The sequence below is a fragment of the Xiphophorus couchianus genome, chromosome 20 (genome assembly GCF_001444195.1).
Source record: "Xiphophorus couchianus chromosome 20, X_couchianus-1.0, whole genome shotgun sequence".
NCBI lineage: Eukaryota > Metazoa > Chordata > Actinopteri > Cyprinodontiformes > Poeciliidae > Xiphophorus > Xiphophorus couchianus.
In genome coordinates this window covers 266,543-287,941 of record NC_040247.1, presented here as the reverse complement: position 1 = coordinate 287,941, position 21,399 = coordinate 266,543, and the positions used below count along the sequence as shown (strand labels likewise).

The 21,399-nt window shown below is 40.1% G+C and overlaps 1 protein-coding gene and 1 long non-coding RNA gene across 2 annotated transcripts; both read right to left on the bottom strand.

Moving 5' to 3' along the window:
• Positions 1-4,264: 4,264 nt before the first annotated feature.
• On the bottom strand, positions 4,265-20,857 carry bin2b (bridging integrator 2b). Its single transcript, XM_028002259.1, has 12 exons — positions 20,448-20,857; positions 18,443-18,523; positions 13,324-13,378; positions 12,885-12,979; positions 11,799-11,894; positions 11,233-11,340; positions 11,065-11,150; positions 10,874-10,949; positions 10,709-10,791; positions 7,818-8,472; positions 6,873-6,965; positions 4,265-4,909 (listed from the first exon to the last, which is right to left on the bottom strand). Exons 1-12 carry the CDS (start codon positions 20,538-20,540, stop codon positions 4,796-4,798), a joined length of 1,635 nt encoding a protein of 544 aa, XP_027858060.1. The 5' UTR covers positions 20,541-20,857; the 3' UTR covers positions 4,265-4,795.
• On the bottom strand, positions 5,020-6,865 carry LOC114135201 (uncharacterized). The gene is made up of 2 exons (XR_003593558.1): positions 6,139-6,865; positions 5,020-6,066 (listed from the first exon to the last, which is right to left on the bottom strand). It is a non-coding gene; the product is annotated as an uncharacterized LOC114135201 (long non-coding RNA).
• Positions 20,858-21,399: the final 542 nt, after the last annotated feature.

Genomic DNA, 21,399 nt, shown 5'->3' with positions numbered 1-21,399 from the left:
GCTTTTAAAATGACTTATCAGATGCGAATACATGCCCTGCTCTAAATCGACTGTTGCTTTTCCGAACCAGGAAATGCACATCAAGCTCAAATGAAACACTCGCTTTTACCATTCTTCGATAACAGAAAGCGAACTGGAAGAACCTCAGCAGCAGAGGTTATAAAGATGGAACAAAGTAATCGTTTCAGAAAGATTACTTTGTAATGATTAATCCCAGTCAGCCAGAGTAAGCTAGTAAACAACAAGCTTACCAACTTGAAACATGGAGACAGGAAGTTATATTCCCATCAGACGTATGGACCCTGTGGACTGCACTGTGTCTTAAGCTAATTTTCAAAGACGAAACGAGGAGGGGAAATGAGCATCGGGTGATCTTAACAGATTTGGCACCAGCCTGTGGAAAACCAGTACGTTTCTGGCCGAGGCGGCTGTGAAACTGCAGAAAAGCTTAATGGCTGCTTTTCCAGTTACGTTAGCTAGCTAATTGGAAAGGTCTGAGTAACAGAAGCTCCCCGAAACACCTCTTCAGCTTGGCTGCAGTTACTTTTCCACACGGTGCTTGTAAAGTTTAAATATTTCATTCTCCAATAGCCATGGAGCCAGCCATGTGGAGAAAATTAGAACATTTCACAGCCAAAACCGCCACAGACTGCCAAAAGTTACCAACCAACCAACACACACACACACACACAGAGGACATGTCTGCTTTATGTCAGAAAAAGGGGCGATAAGAGATACACACTTCGAATGAGTCAGGCTGCATAACGGAGGACTCTTCCCTGCACACTTACAAACATACACAGGGCCACCCAAACACGCAGGAAGCCACATGATTATCACAATTAAAATAGCGATGTGGTTACTAATGTGGGAGTTTTGAGGGGGTGGGGGGAATTCTGCTGAGTACTTTCTAAAGTCAACGTGTGGGTATTTTAAAAAACCCTGAAATTGCTCATGTGTGGAGCCATGACAACAGGCTAGGGGTCTGGGAACTGGATCTCTGGGGCCCAATGTGGCTCTTAATTACTTAATTAGCCAAAAACATGGGAAGAAAGAGAGAGTTCATATTTAAACTACGGGGAACAGGGAAGCCTATACTTGTTCTTCTATCTGTAATGATCTAATCTGGCTTGTTCTACACAAGGAAGGTTTTCTTCTAATACTCACAGCATGAGAAACAGTTTTCCTTTTTTAGGAATAAAAGTAATTGTAGTTTTCTAAGCTCACAACAAAACAAAACCGTGTACAATACAGTCCAGCGAAAGAGTACTTACTCCTTTAAAAAAGGAAAAACTGAAAATCTAATTACTTTTCAAATTATTGGATTAGTTTTCTAATTTATCTTTCTTTCAACAGGTCGTATTGGTTTTGGGATTCTACACAGTTTTAACTTAATAAGAAATACTGCAGAAATATTCCTTTAGATTGAAAATATTCCTAAACCTCTACATTAATGTTGCTTCCTTTAGAAAAGGAAATAATATGTGACCATTTCAGATCAAATGTATTTAGTTCTAGTTTCTGATGTTCACATTTGTTTGCAAGCTTTTGACATTTTAGTGTTTCGGAACATCAAACCAGTTAAAGTATTAGTCAAAGACAACACAAAATGTAGTTTCAGGATTGTTTTTAGATGAAGGTGAAAAAAGTGAGCCAGCTTGTTAGCCTTCCTCCACTTTGAGAATGTATTTAATATTCCAACAACATGCCAACATTTGTCAACTGCTAAGAGAATTATTCCTGACAACTCCACCGAAACTCACCTCTAAAAGATCTGAACTAACCCTTCATAATATGTAGAAGAAACTACCAGTCATATAGTGCCATTTTGTAGCACAAATAACTATGTTAACATCAGTTGTTATAAAAATGCTACATATATCAAATATGACTTAAATGAAATTTAACTTCACAATTTAATGTCTTGAAATTAGGCCTCTCTCTTTAACAAATGCTCTTCCTGAAACTCTGCCTTCAGGAAGTCATCACAACATGGCTCCTCTATCAACCCTTTAGCAACATTTTTACCTGCATTTCACTGAGAGATAGCTGGTTTAATGAGCTCAGATGATGCACAGTTCCAACAAATGTTTGCTAATTGCTGCTGGCTAGTCTGAAGGAGCTGAGTAGAGAGGACTCCTCTGTGATATGGAAACCTAGAAGCTTGGGAATTGCAGCTCCCAGGAGGGGCTAGGGTCAGCCAGGTATTTTGCACAGTTGTAGTCTGTAAACACTAGCATAACCAGTCAGGAGTCATGTTAGCTTTAGCATCAGTTTTTCAGGTAGGAGATGAACTGTGTTAGCTCCAAGCAGCACCGAGCTGCACACGCGTCCATTCCTGCTAATGTTGTTTTTCTGACTGCGACCTCTGACCTCACCCTGACCAGTCGTGTCTCTGCCCGCGGTGTGGAGGAATATCATTTCAGGAAGAAACGCATATTAAACATTTCCTCTGTTCATTTCCACAGAGAGTGACTTGTTCTCCTGCGGCCTCCCATGTGAGGCGCTTTGTACCGCTGCTGCCAGAGGCTTGTTTAAGAGATGTTTAATCGATGTGAAATGGAAGTTTAAATCACTTTTTATATCACCTCAGGGTGTTTACACAGAGTGAACTCTACAAAGGTAAAGAATGCGACCGTGCTGGGGTTGAGACACCGTAGCTGGCAGGGGAGCTTTTTCTGTGTTTATCCACCGTGTGCCTCTTCACGTTAACGCTGCGTACTGATGGAGCTGCGTCATGGCAGCATGGAGCCCCGAGTGACCTCAGAGTTTTCCTTCAGCCCGAAGGAAAACTCACTGCAAACAAGCAGCGCAGCGCAGAGCAGAACAGGGCGAGGTCAGCAGGGAGGAAACAAACCTCTGACATGTCCTCACCCAGTTAGGGCCTCGCTCTGGAAAAAAGTACAAGACAAGTAACAATAAATTAGATTCATACTGGAGCAAAGCCCAGAGTGCTCCACTGAGAATATCTCCTTTTAACATTAATCTCTTCATGGCTGTGCAGGTCGATGAAGTATGCAAACCCCCCTTATAAAACAAACAAACAAACAAAACAAACGGATCACCAGCTGTTTTGCCACATGGTCCAAAATTGTGAAGTTGAAAGAACTTGAGGGGGAGGGAGCATAATCCTTTTCTTTTTTTTTTCACAAGAGAATTTAAAAAAATAAACATTAATTTGCTCAATAATAAACTAACCATGCAGGATCTTATTCAAATAATTTTTGCAGAAATGCGATCTGTAAATCATCGTAGATCTAAAACATAAAAAGGTTTTGCACCATCGGGTTGTTCTACTGCAGGGTTTATGCAGGTTTCACCAACTCAAATCGAAGACTTTTTAAGGCCAATACTCATAGAATTTAAGACCTATGTGTCCAAGGAAGCGTAATAACTTCATCCAGATAACTGCAGACAAACTGTAACTCACACGAGGTAGACGACCCAACAGCTAGTTAGCTAGAAAGAGTCTGTGACCAGTGAGTCACCGAACGCAAAAAAAGACGTCTGCGTGACTCAACCTTGACCCTTACGAGAAAACAAAATACATAGAATATACTCTAAATAAAATAATCCTGCCAAAAGAAAATTTTAGGCCTGTGATCAACATATTCAAGGCCAACTTGCTTTTTGAAATGAATTTGTCATTTTAAGGCCTTAATTTGTTGCATAAATTTAAGACTTTTTAAGGATTGGCGGACATGTTGTCAAGATAAATGTAACTGTTTTTACCTTGGACCTTTTCAAGTGAATATCCATCTTTCATTATGACAGTTATGGTTTTATAATTTTGTTGGGTTTTTTCACGTGAATTCCCAATACAAATGCAGGCCTACGGTGTTCGTCTCTGAAAATAAATGGTAAAAATAAAGTGTCCATCTGAATCAACTTTGCTCCATCCAGGATGGTGGTCAGGGGCTGAATGAAATACTTCAGGGGACCATAGATGGCCCCCGGGCCACACTTTGAGCACCCCAGGTTTAGCACAACTGAACAAGTTGGCTTTGTTTCAAAATTCTATCTATGACTTGTAAATGTTCAGTTCACTTATTTTAAATTGATCCTTTTTTCTAGCCAAACTAAAACCATCTTATTTACAAATGTGTCCTGGGCTGAATGGTTTTTTTCTCTTCAGCCCAAATCTTCTGTGTACTTTATTGAAAATTTGTGTAATAAAACAATCAGAAAACCAAAACTATCATAATTTAGAAAAATTAAACATGGTTGTCTTTACAAAGACAAACATGACATGCATGCAGAGCTCTCATGTTTTACCTTCTTTATTGCTTTCAACAAAATTTGGCTTTTTTTGACCAACAAATTTTTAGCTCAATCTTTGTTCAGTTTTTATAGTTCAGCTCCCCCCGGTGTGTTTCCAGAGTTTTGGAATATTTTCACATCCTTGGCAAATGCTGATGAGCTGAAGTGTCTTTGTGTTTACAGTGCACATAATTTCAGTTAGTCTGTAAAAATCCACCATTTATATAGCAGCACATAAATCTATTGGTGTATTAACCCAGGTCTTACTTTAAAAAAAAAAAAAAAAAACTTCCCCCATCATTTAGAACTTTATTGATTTTGTTGTAAAACATTAAAAACAGCTTGAAAAGATTGTTTCACAGTGGCTCGTAGAAATCTTGTAAAAACATAAAGAGGTGAAAATACTGGAACATTTCCAAACACTTATGTAATGTTCGTCAGCTGGGTCCCGTTTGTTCCACAGGTTGCATCATCATCATCATGTGTGACCCAGTATCAGCTCAGAGGAAGGAGAAAGGTCAGAGTGGCGGCGGCCTCAGTCCGCCTGCAGCGGGCCGACCAGGTTTCCTGAGAAGATCCCAGAGTGGTGGTCCAGATCCTGGTGCTGCTTCCAGCTCTCCTCCCTGATCCCCATCAGCAGGCCGTCCAGCTGCCAGACACACACAGATGGAAAACCCAGCTTAGAACACACACCCACTGCGCATGCAGTACACACTCACAACCACTTCTACGACCATCATGATAAATTATGCTGGATGATAAACTGTCCCAGAAGTTATTGTGATAATCGATAAACTTTGAGATCATTTTCAAGTGGAATAATGGCAATGGTGTAATAATGCAGGAGCATGTTCTAAAAGAAAACCGTTCTTGCCTTCCTTCATCTCTTAAGTCGAGTTCATTTGTGTTTCAAATTTCAGCTGCAAGCGAGTTCAAAGTGACTTACATCATCATGCAGTATCCTACAAGTAATTATCAAAAGCAACTTGCAGTTTTCTGGAAGTTTGTTCCAGATTTGTGGTGGACAGAAGCCGGATAGAATGATGCTTCTCTTCATTTGGTTCTGGTTCTGGGGAAGCAGAGCAGAACCAGAACCAGAAGAGTGGAAGTGTGAATACAGAGAAAGAGAGCAACTAAGAAGAAGTGGGACGATGTGAGGACTGAAGAGAGTCACCAGGAGTATAAAGGGACATACAGCATAAAATGAAGGTAGAGGAAGCAAACACCGACTCTGACAGGGTGGACAGTAAGGAAGGATGATTTATATCGGTTGGCAAGGCAAGAGATGGAGACGGGAAGGATGTCCAACAGGTAAAGAGGATTAAGAATCAAGATGAAATTGGTCTGACACATTCAAAAAGTGTTAAAGGAAGATGGATGGAGTACTTTAAAAAGTTGATAAATGAAGAAAATGAGAGAACCAAAAGGAGAAGAAGTGGCTTCTGTAGATCAGGAGGTAAAGATTAGTAAGGCTGAAGCAAGAGAGACATGGAAAAGGATGAAGAGTAGAAAGGCAGTTGGTACAGATGATATACCTGTGGAGGAGTGGAAGGAGAGACAGCAGTGAGTTTTTGACTAGTGTTCAGTGAGAGAGAGAGAAGAGGCCTGAAGAATGGAGGAGAATTGTGCTGGTGCCAATTTTCAAGAACAAGGGAGAAGTCTACAGAGGTAGAAAGTTGATGAGTCAATCAATGACGTTATGGGAAAGAGTTGTTAAGGTTAGAGGTTAGAAATGGGCATCTGTGAGTGGCAGTATAGTTTTATGACAAGAAGTTCTCTTTGGGAGTGACAAAAATGGATACATTTCTAACCTTGAGCTGTCAGTCAGCATCTGACTGACAGCTCATGTCAGAGGTTGGAGATAAAGTCCGAGAAGACAGACTGAGATGGTTTGGACATGTACAGAGGAAATACATCAGTGAAGGATGCTGAGGATGGAACCGACAGAGAGGAAGACCAGAGAGCAGATTTATGGATGGGGTGAAAGAGAACAGGAAGGTAGTTGGGGTAAGAGGAGAAGATGCACAAGACATGGTTACATGTAGACAGATGACTCGCTGTGGCGACCCCTAAGGGGAAAGGCTGAAAGGAAAAGAAGATTTTCATTCCACTTTACAATGACACACTACTTTGTACTGCTCCATCACACAACATTCCAAAAAATAAATAATTTCATACATAATACAAGTTTGTGGCTGTAACATGACAAAATGTGTAGATGAGGCAAAGGAACTAGGAACTGATCAAGGATCTGTTGAACGTACGATGGTAAACAGAGAAGCTGGATTGTGTAAAATAATAATTAGGATCTAAACACAATTTTTTCTTGTTTATTTTATCTGCAGGGAAAATTATTCTGAGAAAATGGCAAAGACTCCTCACGGGCATATGATGAAAAGCGGGGGGAAAAAAAAGTTGAATGCTTACAACTGAAGGCTAAAAACAAGTTTCCACAATGTCTTGGTCTGAAATGACTTGTTAGGTCAAAAGTTTACAGGAAGGGTGTCATCCTCAATGTGAGCAGCAGCATGATGTAAGGCGAGATATGCTCTTTGAGAACACACACACACGCGTACACACACACAAAGAAAGAGAGAGAGAGAAAGATTAACCTCTTGGGTGTCAGCTAGCACCAGGATGACGTCTCCTTGTTCAAACTGCAGCTGGCCTTCTTCAGACGATTCATTGCTCTCTGTCGCCACCGCCTGGTGGAAAATAAGATAGTTTTATTGTTTTGTTCAAAGGTGGCTGAGAAATTTTCACTTCCAACTCAATAAACACAAGAACATTTTGCTTTTCACAGGAATCTTTTGGTTCCCTTGCAATAATGTATTTGGTAGTCAGTTCATGTGGCATTATTAAAGTCCTTCTGCTACGGAATAAAGTTTTTGCAAGGGTTTCCATTTCTCTTAATATCTCAATAGAGAGTTACATAGAGTTTTATCTCTTTTTTGATAAATGTACCACAAACTTGAGCACAGCAGTTCAAACGTGGGCTTTCCATTCCTGCTCTAAAACAAACATGACAGAAACTTTCTGTAAGAAATTATTTGAACTATTTTTGAGTTATTTTCATGGGGTAATACTATCTCCTGTTTTGGTTGTGTCCGTTACTCGGAATTATTAATAAATGGACATATTCTTGTGCAGTCCCGTCTCCAATGAAAGATATGACACAAACAAACATCAACACACAGTTAAGAGATCAGCTTTCAACCCGTTTTCTGCTCCAAACGGTTAAGAACCTATAAACACGTTTTCACTGGGGATCTTTAAGGTGTATGTATAATTTTAAATTGACATTTGTTATCAATGTGACTTTATACAAAATGGTGCGTTTGTGAGTTGATTGTGAAGGAATGCCTCCGGTCCTCTATGGGGCGTCTTACTATCCAATAGAGAGTATATGCAACTTCTTAATAAAAAAAAAAAAATCTGAATTCTCTCTTCTCTTTGACGATGGGTCTGGTTTTGGACTCAGATATTTTTTGGGAGAACATGTAGAAAAGTAACTTAAGATTAATTTTATGTTGCTACTGGACAGCAGTGATGTAGACCTTGTAGAGAAAGCCAGGTGGATTCTGAGAACTCAAGTCATCCCTCTCCTCTGTCGTCTCTGGATTGTCCGACGTTTCCATCTGGTCCTCCCCTTCGGCAGGTAGCAGAGGCTGCTGGTCTGTGGAGTGGAAGGACTGGCGGGGGACCGGAACAGGCGGAGGTTCGGGTTTGGCCTCCTCTGACGACGGAGTGCCCACAGCGCCCTGGTCGAGACTCTGCACATCATCGCCATCCGCCATCTCAGAGGGGTTGGACAGTTCCTGATTCGCCACTTCAGACTTTGGCACCCCGAGTCCAGAGTCATCCGACTGGTTCGTGGCGAGCTCCACCTCCAGGTCCTCCGGACTCTCATTGCGTGTGCTCTTGCTGCTGTTCTCATCGTCGCACACAGATTGCCTCTTGGGTGTGTTCACACCGCTGGAGCTGAGATCCGAGTCTGACGAAGTGATGCTTTCGGATGGGGCGCCGCTCTCCTCTGGGGCGGTGTCTTCTTCAGAAATGCCCTGAGTCTGTTGGACGGGGGAAGTTGGAACAGCCTCTTTGCCGTTTTGGGTGGAGGAGTGGATGGAGACGTGGTCAGCTGGGAAAGCCGTGTTGCAGGGGATGGGGTTGGAGATGGCCAGGGACCTTCTTTTCTTTGACTTGCCAGTTGAGCTGTTTGAGAAGAAAGAGGAGAGTATTGGCTCAGAAAATAAGGGGCAAATGTGAGCACATCAAACAAAAATCACACTGATTCTTTAGCACACAACACGGTGTGATTTACAAGCCAAATTAAGGATAGTGAGACAAAGAATTCAACAACTTGTAAAAACTTTGTTGATGTAACAACAAGAAATTGTGAAGGACTTTTAATTTCACTCTTCTAAAGTCTCACTCAAAGTTCTTTGACTTTGTGTTAACAGGGATGGAAATTAAACATTTCCTCCAGCAGCCGCAGCGGCGGGTAGAGACATTTTCTTAGCAGCCACTAAGACGTCTCAACAGCCACAGTTTTTCTTTTTTTGTGTGTAACATTTCACTTGATTACAAACCCCTCCAGTACAAGCAAATTATACTGAACAAAATTATAAACGCCCCATGTCAAATATTGTTGCTATGAGGAATTAACGGCTGTAAATGAGCATTTGCTGACATTTTATTGTACAAAAGTAATATTTCTCTTTAATATTAGTAATATTTGTGTGGAATTTTTAATCCAGCTTGCCGTCAGTGAGCAATACTCAGTGAGTTGTGTTTTTTTTTACTCAGTGCATGTGTGGGGCATGTCCAGTGGGTGGTCAGACAAAACGAGCAACAGCTGGACAGTCCTTGGACCATCCCAAATAGTCAAACTTTTTCACAAGTATATGAGTTTGGACAGGAGTTCAAAATGCCAATGGTGGGTTGGCATTTCCTGTTCAAAATGCCAACCCACCACAGTGGCGGGTGCACTGTTCAAATTCACACACCATGTCATACTGTTACCCGCATTTGGCCACTAGGGGGTGCCAATTTGCAAACCTGTGTGTTAGGCATTAGTTTATGGAAGGGCACTCTGCTGCAGTCTCGGACTCCCACACACTCCCAACATGCTTCCCAGAGTAACTCGGTGTATAAGGGAGTCCAGCCTCTCCAAAAGCAGAGCTTCAGATGCTAAAATATTTGTGCAGACAAGCTGAGCTGCTGCCTGGTTGGTGTCAGTTGACCTTACACCTGCAGAGCGACTGCCTCCAACCTTTGAGGTTGCAACAATTCATTGTTGCAAGCATCTGTTACTACAAGGGTGCAAACACTTCTACATGTTGGCTTTGTTGATTAAATATGCATAAAGATGATTTGACCTTTTTGTGAGCACTATAATAATCATGAAGTCTTGGTCATTTTTATAACATTTTTGAGGAATAGCCTTGCTATGAAGCACAACCTTGATTTGTGAGTACTCAGCACTCTGACATTTTCAGTGAATCAGCATTTGTGCTAAAAAAAATATTGAATTGTTATACAAAGACCTTCTTCCTTAAAGTGTTTCTCAAAGCATCTGCCTCGTTCTATGACAGCCATACGTTTAGCAAAATTGAACATAAGCCTAGCCCAAACTGGATTACAGCTTTTTACTGTCAGAAAAGAGCTGCTACGCAATATTTTGGGTTATTATCTTTAGGAATAACAGCCAGAGCTATGAGTCAAACACTACAACATGCTTCAGAAATCCCCTTGTAATCTTCCTAAGTCGCTGTATCCTGCAGAGTCAGGCCAGCCTGTGGCGTACCCAGGCATCATGCCGAGCCCCTCCCATGTTTCACAGCAAGAATCTTTTCCATAAACAAAGCTCTTAACTGATTACCAAAGCATTGTGGGTTCAGGGACAGCCTCTCTTCAGAGAGGAGTCTCTGCCTTGTAGAAGCAAAGCAATGTAATTATTTAAAGGTGAGACACTTAAAAGAAGAAGAGTCAACAGCTTTACGCGGTTTTGTGTCCAAAGTTCGGCCAATGGAATGATGCTGTGTGGTACAAAGGTCCACATTTGGCATTTGTGTCTCCATTGGCAGTGTGTTCCTCAGTATGTGGGCGTGAATAAGGGTGGGGCCATGAGAGCCCATGAGAGCGTTGATGATGATGTCATTTTGCGTGTGTACTCTTTAGTGGCCAATTTCTCTGAAATCTCTCTGAATATTTTTTTTATTGCTCCACCCAGTAGATGCTGAATATGCTTCTCCACGATAACTGATAAAAGGTTTGATCATGGAATTATCAATTTGCTTCTCGCCGTCTACTTGGCTCTCAGTGATGATTGAACTGATGGTTGAGATGTTGTTCCAGGAGTCTGACCATCTAGTGTTAAACCAAAGTCTGGTTCATTCTGGGCTTCACAGCAGCCATGATTAAAACAAATGTAAAAGCATTGCCCTACCTACTCAAACCCTTGATGATGAAATTTTTGCCTGAGTGCTGAGTCTCCAGTTTCTTCATCACATTGTAAAGTTCCCGGTTTAGCTGTAAAAAGAAGAAACTCAAGATGATTACAGGAGGACCTTCTGGAGTCTTTCGTTCACACAGCAGCAGTGAGATTTCCTACCACGCTCATTTCTTTATAGAAGACATCTCTCAGGTTCGAGATGTTCTGGAACACGGTGACGTAGCAGCCGATCCGACTGCAGACAGAGAAACCAGATCAAATTTGAACTTTGTCCATGAAACAAAGTTTTCTTTCTTCCCACACAGATTCCAGCAAAATCTGAGTCTGTGTTGAGTTTCTGCTGCTGATACCTCTGGTAGAGAACAGGCAGCTCTTCCCGCAGCTCGTTATTTATCTCCTCAAAGACATTCTGGGCTTTGTTGAACTCCTCCTCTGCCTGATAAGCAGGATTAGAAAGAATGTTGGGAAAATAAAAAAGTGAAATCCCAGCTTTAAGCCGCCATGCCTATTTATGTTACCTTGGTGATTTTGGCTTCGTCCTTTTTCTTGGCGCTCTGCAGAGCTTCCAGGTGGTGACGAGTCGAATCGTAGTCCACCAGTTTGCGTCCCCGCTTCGCAACCCGGTCCTGAAAAAGCAAAAAATAAAAACCCACTCATCACAATGACTCCAAAAGACAATCTGTTAACAAAAAATTATGGAAAAAAACAATACAGTGATAGGACACAGATCTGCACACCCAACAGCAGATATGTTGAACATTTGTTGTTTTTTTTAATAACAATTGGATAAAATGTTAGACGCATGTTTTGATGTGTAAATTAGGATAATTTTTATATTCATTAATATCCATCAGATTTATAACCGTAGAATCTGTTTTGCTTCGCTTATTTGTGGAGAAAACAAACAGTTTCTAGAAAATCTGAGAGAGATAGATCAGGCACATCTGTACTGGAAACACAGCTGCTGAACGCCATTCCTTCCCACAGCAAAGTTGTTTTGTTTTTTTTATAGCAAACTTAAATGATAACATTTAATTTCCTTTTGGGATAAATAACGTTTTTTTTTATTATTATTTCCCTTTACCTTGACCTCAGGAAACTGGCTGGTGTAGTTCTCCATGGTGCGGACGAGCTGGTCACTTATTTTCTCCTCAAAGTCGTTCCATAGCAAGTCCTCACTCTGAAGCACAGGAGGAGAGTCAGTCAGTTCAAAAAACTACATTAAAAGAATAATTGAATGGAAACAACAATCTTGAATTTTTTAAAAAAAGTCTGTCTAAAGCCTGAAAACCTGCAATATAGCAAACGTATAGATAAATGTTTTTGAGTTAAAAATGGGCAACACTTTATTAGACGAGCATAAGACAGACATGACACTGTCATAAACATGACATAACACCTGCTATGAACATGAAGGAGTCTTTATGAATGTTTATGACTATTGTCATTCAGTAAATAATGACTCTTTTTCTTTTTAAGAAAGATAAAGTAACACAAAACTTTTGCAAACAATCGAGTTTTAAAAACCACACGCAGTCATCTAAAGCAAAGTTGCTTTAAAAGTTGCATGGAAAATCCATTAAAAGTGCCGACTTTGCATTAAAGTGTCATTATTTACAAAATAATGCAAAGTCGGCACTTTTAATGGATTTTCCATGCAACTTTTAAAGCAACTTTGCATTAAAAGTGTCATTATTTACCGAATGACGCATCAAGACAACAGTCAGACATTCATAAAGACTCCTTCATAGTCTTTATGAATGTCTATGAAGGAGTGTTCATGTCGGTCTTATGCACACCTCGTCAAATAAAAAATGCTTAAAGTTGACAAGAAATTTTAAAGTATCACTTGATAACTATGTGTTATTGAAAGACTGCAAGGTTAATACCTGAACACCAAATGTAAAGTCTTAAAAAATGCAAACATTTTAAAAAAAAAAGAGTTAAATAAACAAGCAATGCTTAGCCTGGTGGAGGCACAAGTAAAACCTGGTGGCCCGCCAGGCTTATAATACACCGAGGGAAACCCTGCATCATTTTATATAGGAGTAGCAGAATAAGGAGGTCCATGAACAAATGCAATTTTTTTTTAATGAATAAATTTCAATCACCATATGTCATTATTCCACTTCATTTTCACATTAGGTATGATAATGAACAAAAGCCTCACCTCTGTAATAACGGTGAGGTCGTCCACGCCGTCCCAGTCTGACTCATACACGTCTCTCAGGGTCAGAGACAGTCGCTTGGATGTTTCATGCACAGCTGTGGAAAAGCGTTGCAGGTCTTAGAAAGGTCATCATAAAACTTATCGCTACTCCACCAGCTTCAGCTGCACAGAGCCCTGAGGAGGCATTGTGTCAAACAGCTTGTTGTTTCCTGACTGGATGAGTCATACATGCAGCGCTGCTTCTGCTGAATTTCTTTTTGCTTTTTTTTTTTTTAAACACAGTTGGCTTTTGCTTTTCTGTCCTGCAGCCCAACAATGCAGACAGAATTGCAAAAGTCATCAGAATTTAGGAATAGATCAAATTCACTTCTCTTTTCGCCTCACTACTGGGGGCCGACGTCCAGCCTAAACGCAGCACATGCAATGTGTTTAAACTCACTTTTCACTGCCGCATAGTACGCCTTCACGTCTTTAAACAACCTGGTTCCGTCGACCTGTGGCCAGAGGAAAAGCAGACAAAACCAAGAAGTTAACCGAAGTCACACTTTTGCTTCATCGTTTCCTTGGCAACCTCACATTATTGGTACTATGTTTCAAGTGTGCTGCATGTTGCTTTTTGGAGCTTATTCCTCATGAGTAAACAGAAAGTATCTTTTATGTTGGGAAATTATGACAGCATATTAGAGTATATGGTAGATAGAAAAAAAAAAGGAGTAAATTTCTGCCAAAAAAACCCATTTAGATTAAACTCGAGACATTTTCTAGAAGAAAACTTGGAATTCTCTAGTCTTGCAAGAAAAAGCTTTGAAACTTTTAGGTTAGTCTCAGAAATGTTCTAGAAAAACAACTTAGAAGTTTCAATAGTCAAACATTTTCAACTTTGAGGTCAGAAAAGGTCACATTTTTCCCTAGAACTTTTCTGAAATTAATCAGAAAGTTTTTTTTCTTGCAGATGTTCAACTTTTTGAGCTCTGAGACTTTCCAAGTTTTTCTAGAAAATTTCTGAGTTGTTTTTTTTTGCCCAGGTTTACTACCATCTCCCCTTATCTACACTGGCCATAGCAAGCCGTCGTAGAAAATTCTTGTGCAGTGGTCGATATTACTGGATAGGACAACGCCTACTAGCCGCTGTAGCTAGTGACGTGCTAGCAGCAGCTAGCTCTCCTACAGGCACCATTACTATGCATCCAGTCATGTCCACAAAACAACCTATACAGTTTAAATGTGGGATGAGCTGGAATCTGTGGGACCCTCTTTTTTTTTTACATCTGATTTAAAAATATGGCGTAAATTACAAATGTTTTGATACATAAAATATGAATTCTCCTATATCTCTAAGCAGTTTGATTTCTGTCAGTTCTGTCAAGATGCAAGAGGACCAAACAAATTCCTCCTTTATACTGAATAATTAATTTACTTTTAAGTAATTGCTACTGTAGGAGACATAGTTTGTTAAATACTTTATGAAATATTTATTGTATTTGTTATGAACATCACAACTTTCTACAAACAAATGAGACAGTTGTTACAGGTTTTGTCATTTATTGAAAACACACTAGTCACAGGGTGTCCAATCCTGGACAATATAACTCAGAAACTTTTCGCTGTATAAATGTTTCATATCAGCGATATCAATAATTCTCGATAGATAATTGTTTTCCCCAAATACCTAAAGTATTGCCAAACAGGTGGCATAACATTTCCTGTTTTATCCACAGTTTTCACTCCAAACCGTTGTTTTTAAATTTTTAAGCAGTTATGAGGCACAGTGGCAGTGACGATCGCAAGCATGCATATTCACACAAAGCTGAATAAATAGAAAAATAAGCACAAGAGACTGTGTAGTATGGGCAAATTTCCAACATACAAAAATATAAGAACAGTACAGTTTTCGAATAAATCATCATCAGATTTAAAGAAATGAGCAACTTGCAGTATAATTTACAATGTGCACATACTGTAGGTTTCTGCATAGAAATGAGAAATGGAAAAAAAAAAAACAGTAGCAGGGATGTAAACACTGGGTTGAGGGGGAATCATAGCAGTTAGCGTTTAAATAGTTGCAACAGTTGAGATAATGAGGTGAAAGCAGCAAGCAAGTCACTCTGTGAACTCCCTTCCTGTTGCTCATTGACACTTTTCTTTACAACAGCCCTTTACTTGTTATCTCTCAGAAATACAAAAATTAAAGAGGTACTAACAAAAGAGCCTAGCTAAAAGGGGCAACTGGAGAATACACCAAACGACACAACAGTTAGCAACAAGAGAAAGGCGAAAAAAGTGAAGCTTGTCAGCAGGTATAAGCAGAGACCACTTTGCTAGCATTAGCCAACAAGCTAATGGTTAAACTAGCTCAAATAGAGTAGCAGACACAGATGAACAGATGTCAGAGCTTCAAGGTCCCATAAAAAACAAGTAAGCGTCTCCTCCATATAATGAGTGGTGACCTACCCATAGAAATCAATACAAGCAGCCTTGAATGCAGTTTTTTGTTTAGATTTTTTTTAAATAAAGGACTGCAGAGGTTTATATTCCAATACATTTGGTGAATTGTTTTATTACAGATCAAAAATGCACATTAAAGGATTGTATTGGCAGCCATACAAACAAGAAAATCAATAACAGCAAATACAACAAAGGACAGAATAACCTATATAACCTCAGGAGCTTAAAATACACTTAAACTTGCTTTGTTTACCTCAGAAAATTATGCTAAAACACTTGATTTGATTCAGTTGAAATTAAAACAAATTGAACTGCATTTAGGTTACCTACGCTGCTTTTAAATGTTAGTCATTATTAATAATAGTCATATTATAAACAACATCCATCCATCCATGCAATTTGTACATCTGCTCAATTAGTGTTGGGTCGCAGGGGACAATAGTGCCCAGCCCACAACAATAATAATAAATGACTTAGAACTCAATTAGTTGAGCTTGTTTTATAGGAATTCGGAGTGGGGGTGCACCCTTCTTAATTTTGGGAGATCAGTGATCGAACGATTTTTACATGTGAAGCCGATCTTATCCACCGATGTTATCAACCTCGACAAAGGTCTAAAAATTAACCACTGTGCTTTTCTTTTCTCCTGTGAGAGAGGTTTGACTGACAAACTGGCCGACCAGGTCATGTCTGCACATCTACAGTTAACAAAAGTCACCCCATTGTTGCCAATTCAGCAACTTTCTTGATATACTGAGCAACATTTCAGACAAAAATATTTCATCAGCCAAAATCGGAATCGGTAAGTTAGGCTTTTTAAAAGATCGGTAATCTGCGATCAGCCAGAAAACTGCTATCAGTGCACCCCTAGTTAGGACCAATTATGAAAAATTATTTTGTCTGATAATTGCCGATTCTTAAATCGCATTCTAAACAGTTACTGGCCACTATACTGGCCTCTGGACCAAATTGTTATGTTCAGGACTATCTCAGTTCTTACTGGGAACAGATTCAGCAGCAAGCTTATGGAAACAATCCTTTAGAGATTTTTTCACCACATCTTCTATTAAGCTGAAATCTGGTTACCATGGAGTACATTGGGCTACACTGAACTCATTGTTATGTCTAGGAAATCAGTTTAAGATGATTTGAGGTTTGGGACATTGTGTATTATCCTTCTGGACGAAGTCACCAGATGGTGAGTAGAGGTGTGGTCCTAAGAGGACGGACATGATCAGCACCACTACTCAATACACCAGCAGAAGTTGGACTACTCCAGGAAATGGTATTCTGCATACTTTGGTTGTTATTTGACCCACTGCTGACTTTATATTTTCTCAGACCACTTTGTGTATTCTCTGACATCAACAAGGCATTTTACTCCTACTCACTGAATATTTATGTTTGTCCAGGAAACTCCCTGGAGCCTCACTGCTGCAATAGACCAGCAGTTTATGAGCTACTTAGACCAGTTCATCTGACTACAGCCATGTCCCATTCAATAACCCTTAAAGCTGCAGTATGTAATTTTAAAAATGTTTTTCTTTTTATACATTTGTTAAAACTGTCACCATGTGGTGATAGTTTGGTATGACACAGATAAAATGTGAAATTCTTTTGCTCCTTTACCTTCTCCCCGTGCTAACTAGATACAACCAGTCAGAGCCAGGAGGCGGGTGTTAGTGCTGCCAATCATGCCTGTTCATCCCGTCCTGCCCCTCCTCTAATTTGCATGCTACAGCTTCTTCCTGACAGCAGAGCCTATCATGAATGCTGAAGCTAGTTAGCATGGCCACGGTTCTTCTGTAGCAGTAAGTCGTTTCTCTGCCATTAACACATTGAACAAGGTACACAAGGTTGATTGACAGCACTAAGCCCCTCCTTCTGGCTCTGATTGGTTGTCCTTGGTCAGAGTGGTGCATTTCTTCAAACAGCAATAGTGGCTCAAGAGAGGAGGTGGAGGAGATTGATCATTTCTCAGACTATCTCATGTCTTATTGTCATGACATGGTGACAGTTTTAACAAATATGTATAAAAAACATGTTTTATAAAAGCTACATACTGCAGCTTTAAGTTCTTTCTTGCTCCGTTTGAACCTGTTGTCATTACCCCTTCTAGATACCTGAACGCACCGAGTTGTTGTCATTTAATGAATTCAACAGGTGTACCTAACAAACTGTCTGATATGACTATATAAATTATAATATTTGGTTGCAGAAGTTTTGTGCTGCTAATCCCTCACAGTAACACTATACAGTTGCACAGCTTAACCTAAAAGTCTTGGAATAAAACTGGATCACAGCATTTTTTTTTGCATTTGTTTCAACAAAAAATGCCACTCAATATGATCACATTTATCACATCACATCAAGGTTTCCCCCAGAAAACTTGCTAAGCCTGGTGGTTGGGCGCTACGGCACTCATTCAACCAGAGGTTAAAAATGTTTAAAGTTGACAACAAATTTGAAAATATCACTTGATGGTTATTATTGAAAGATTGGAAAATTAATACCTGAACACCAACTATGACGTCTTAAAAAGTGCAAACATTAAAAAAAAAAGAAGCAATGCTCAGCCTGGTGGGGGCAGAAGTAAAGACTGGTGGCCCGCCAGGCTTTACTGGCACTCAGTGTCGACAGGAATCATTTGGCTAACATAAACTAAAAAGCTAACGCTAGACCACTTAAACAAGGCTGCAGTAATAAGTGGGGTGTTCAATTATTTTTGCCTAACATACCGAAAGATTCCTCTTCCAGAATTAGTCTGAATTTGCAGAAAACTAAAAAAAACTTTTGCTTCCTAAATGACAGTAACCTCTTCACATGTCTGCTACAGAGAACTGAAACTAAGCAAAATGAGACGAGAAGGAAAAAAAGTCCTAGAATATGTTCCAAGTCCTCAAATCAAGGCCAAGCTGATTGCGTGAACTTGTGTGTTGGCTCCATTGCAACATCAGAAACAAAACACTGATTGTTTAGTCCCCATGGATCGCTAATCGCAAGAAGATTATTTGTGAGGAGGCTGTGAGACGTGCCGCTGAACTATTAAAGCTAGTTCTTAGAACAGACTGGAAGCAGCAGCTGATTCTGATTGGCCGGAGGTGTGGCAGTACCTGCTGCTTGTTGAGGTTCTGGAAGCAGAGCTCAAACTGTTCATCTTTGGTCTCCATGGTTTTACCCAGTTTCTGAAGAACCTGGGAAACAATTGGACATTTAAATGATTAATGTGTGATACAGAGTTATACAGCTGCAAATTCAACATTTTGTCTAGAATGTGAAGAAAAGCAGGACAAAGTGCAGAACTGTATGTATTCTTAAACCTTTAAAGTCGCCCAGTGAGGCAAAGACTTTTTATAGCCTCTGATTTTGCAATAAGTTCACTAATAATGTTAAGATTTGGTACATTATGGCATATAGCATCAGAAATCCTAAAACAAGCTTCTTACTTTTTAGCCAAAGACACTTCAAATAGGAAAGTCAGGTTAATGTTATTTAGACCATTGCAATGTCATTAAATCAGGATTTCCTTAACCTTGCACATTTACGCAAGTTCAAATTTTACATCTCAGTATAAAACTTTGATATAAAGCGTTTGTACTCTTGAAAAAAAGAACTTTTCCAACAGGTGAGATTCTTCTGAGAGGTTCAAGGAAGCAGCTTTCTCTTAGGAAAGCAACGTCTAATCTCCAGGTATTTGCAGTAGAGGTGGGACTCCAGTTCATTTTAGGGGCTCTAATTCATCAATTGCAATTAATCACACTTTAATAAAGCAATTTAATAGACAAATTCAAGCTTCCATTATCAAACAGATCACATAATTTTTTTATTGCTGGTCTTTGCCAACTTGTGAAGTTTAACGCAACATTTTTGAAGATAAGTTCCGGCTCATCTACTGGTTTCCAGTTTTTAAGGATTTAGAAAACAGGATTCAGGTTCTTCTAATGCTTCAGAGAACATGTCTCTACGTGTTATCAACTGTTTTTTAAATTTCTGTTTTCAGTAGATTGCTATATGCTCCTGATGAAAATGCTTAGCCTGGAACTGTTGTTCTTAGTCTGGACGCATATGAAACTAAATAAATGGGATATTTCAGTGGAACCTGTGGACGACCCATCAGAACCGACTGCCTGGCGTCTCCACTGCTGCCTAACTCATTGTTCAGAAAGCAACACAAAGAGCGGAGCCCCACATACTGACCTTTAGCGGCTGCCCACATATTGTCTGTTTTGTTTGTTTTTTTTAATAGTAGCAAATGGCTGATATTTATTTTATGGCAAATATTGACCTAATTTATCAGCAGATATAAAATTCCAGCCCAGCTATTAATTAGGTAGTAGATAGGCTAAGCTGGTCCAGCCCTGCTTATCCTGACACACCGATACTCAAACATGCCGCAAATTCTTAGCCAAACAAGATAAATGTGGCCTTTACCTTCTATTGAATGCAGATGGTTTTCAGCTTAACATGTAAAACAAAACTTCGGAATTTCCCCTCTGGCCCCCCATTTCATTTTTCTGTCTGGAAACATATGTATACATCACATAATCCCTCACCAACGCCTCTCACATATAATACGCAACATTGTTGTTTTTCTATAGAGGTGGAGCACCAAAAATCAAACCAGTCAACCACAAACTGAGTGAGAAAGACAGCAACAAGAGGAAGTGAACAGACAGGAAGTGGCAACTTTTGTACGTCCGCACAGTGGAACAGCTTCTAACTTCACAACACAGAACAGAGCAAACCAGTTTTCTTGTTGAGCAGCTGAAAGTGAGCAAGTTAGGATTTTCATAAGCTGAACTCTGAGAAGATTAAGTTTGGTCTTTTCTCTGGAAAAAAGAGAAAAGAGGAACAGATAACCTCCATGATGAGCTCCTGCATGTTTTAATCCGAGTCAACTAGAGTGAAATAACGGCAGCAGCTGCTGCATGCCCAGCCTGGGAGGGCCCGTCCAGAGCTACAGTTCTAGAAAAGTTCTGCATCCCAGCAAGATTCAGCAACAGGGCTGGTAGAGATATCCTCCAGCCAACTGCTTCATGACGGAGTTTAACGCATATTTATGAGAATAAATGGAGACACACACAAAAAAATAAAAAATAGTAACCGGTTTCAATTTACCTTCTCCTGTGCTCTGTTCAAGGACTTCTGGACCCGCTTGGCGAGGAATCCCGCTCCAGCCTGGAGGTTCGGACCCACTTTATTCTCGGCCATCTCTCAGCTCAGTTCTCGGCTCAGTTCTCCTCACGTCTGCCGCTTCCTCGGTGCGCCTCGACTGCGGGCTCCGCTCAAGGCGCTGGGAGGTGGAGCAACAAGACACACTTACGAAATAAACACAGCAGAGATCAGGACCTGCTCAGCGGGAGCGGAGTCATTCTAGCTGTCATCATCATCATCATCAACACCAGCGGCTGTCTCCGCGTCTTGTTCGAACTTGTAGGCGCTTTCTGCGAGTCCCGATCTGTCCCAGAAACATTACTGTCGTTGTTGAGAAACTTTTCCCACCCGTGGGGCCTTTTCTTCTGGTAACAGCAGCGCTCACCTGGAGGCGACGGCCGTAATTGACGTTCCTCTATAGTGACGCGGTTCTGATTCAGCAGCGTGACGCAGGCTTAGCTTTAGAATGGGTGGAGGATACCATTAGTATAAGTAAAATAGTAGTTTGTAATGATTCGTTATCAGCACTGCCGAAAATGGAAGTCCAAACAATCACCAAAATGTTTTGTCTGAGGTTCTGAACTAAACAAAACACACTCCTGATCATGTAGGTGTTTTGGGTAATGAAAGAGCAGATAGGTTGGCTGGAGACTGTTACAAAAGTAGTAAAGTGATCTATATCTGAAGTGTAGTTTGGAAAGAAAGTAAGAAGTTATGGAAAATTAGGTGGTGTAATGAAATAAATGGAAGACATTTATATAAGATACACAATACAGTCGATGTTCTAGAGGAATAAACAGGAGGGAGGAGATAATTATGCATAGAATAAGAACCAGCCATATTTTTTAAATGGCACTCCTTTTAAGATGGGGAAACATTTTACTGGTTAATGTAATTTATTTAACTTTGATTTAAC

Bases quoted from the DNA above. Each gene is read 5' to 3' on its own strand.
- bin2b (XM_028002259.1), bottom strand. From the start codon at position 20,540: ATGGCCGAGAATAAAGTGGGTCCGAACCTCCAGGCTGGAGCGGGATTC. The intron at 11,341-11,798 runs GTAAAGGGAAAT...TTGCTTTTTCAG, and splicing joins GCCAGTTTCCTGAGGTCAAG to GACCGGGTTGCGAAGCGGGG. The intron at 8,473-10,708 runs GTAGGGCAATGC...CTTCTCAAACAG, and splicing joins ATCATCAAGGGTTTGAGTAG to CTCAACTGGCAAGTCAAAGA.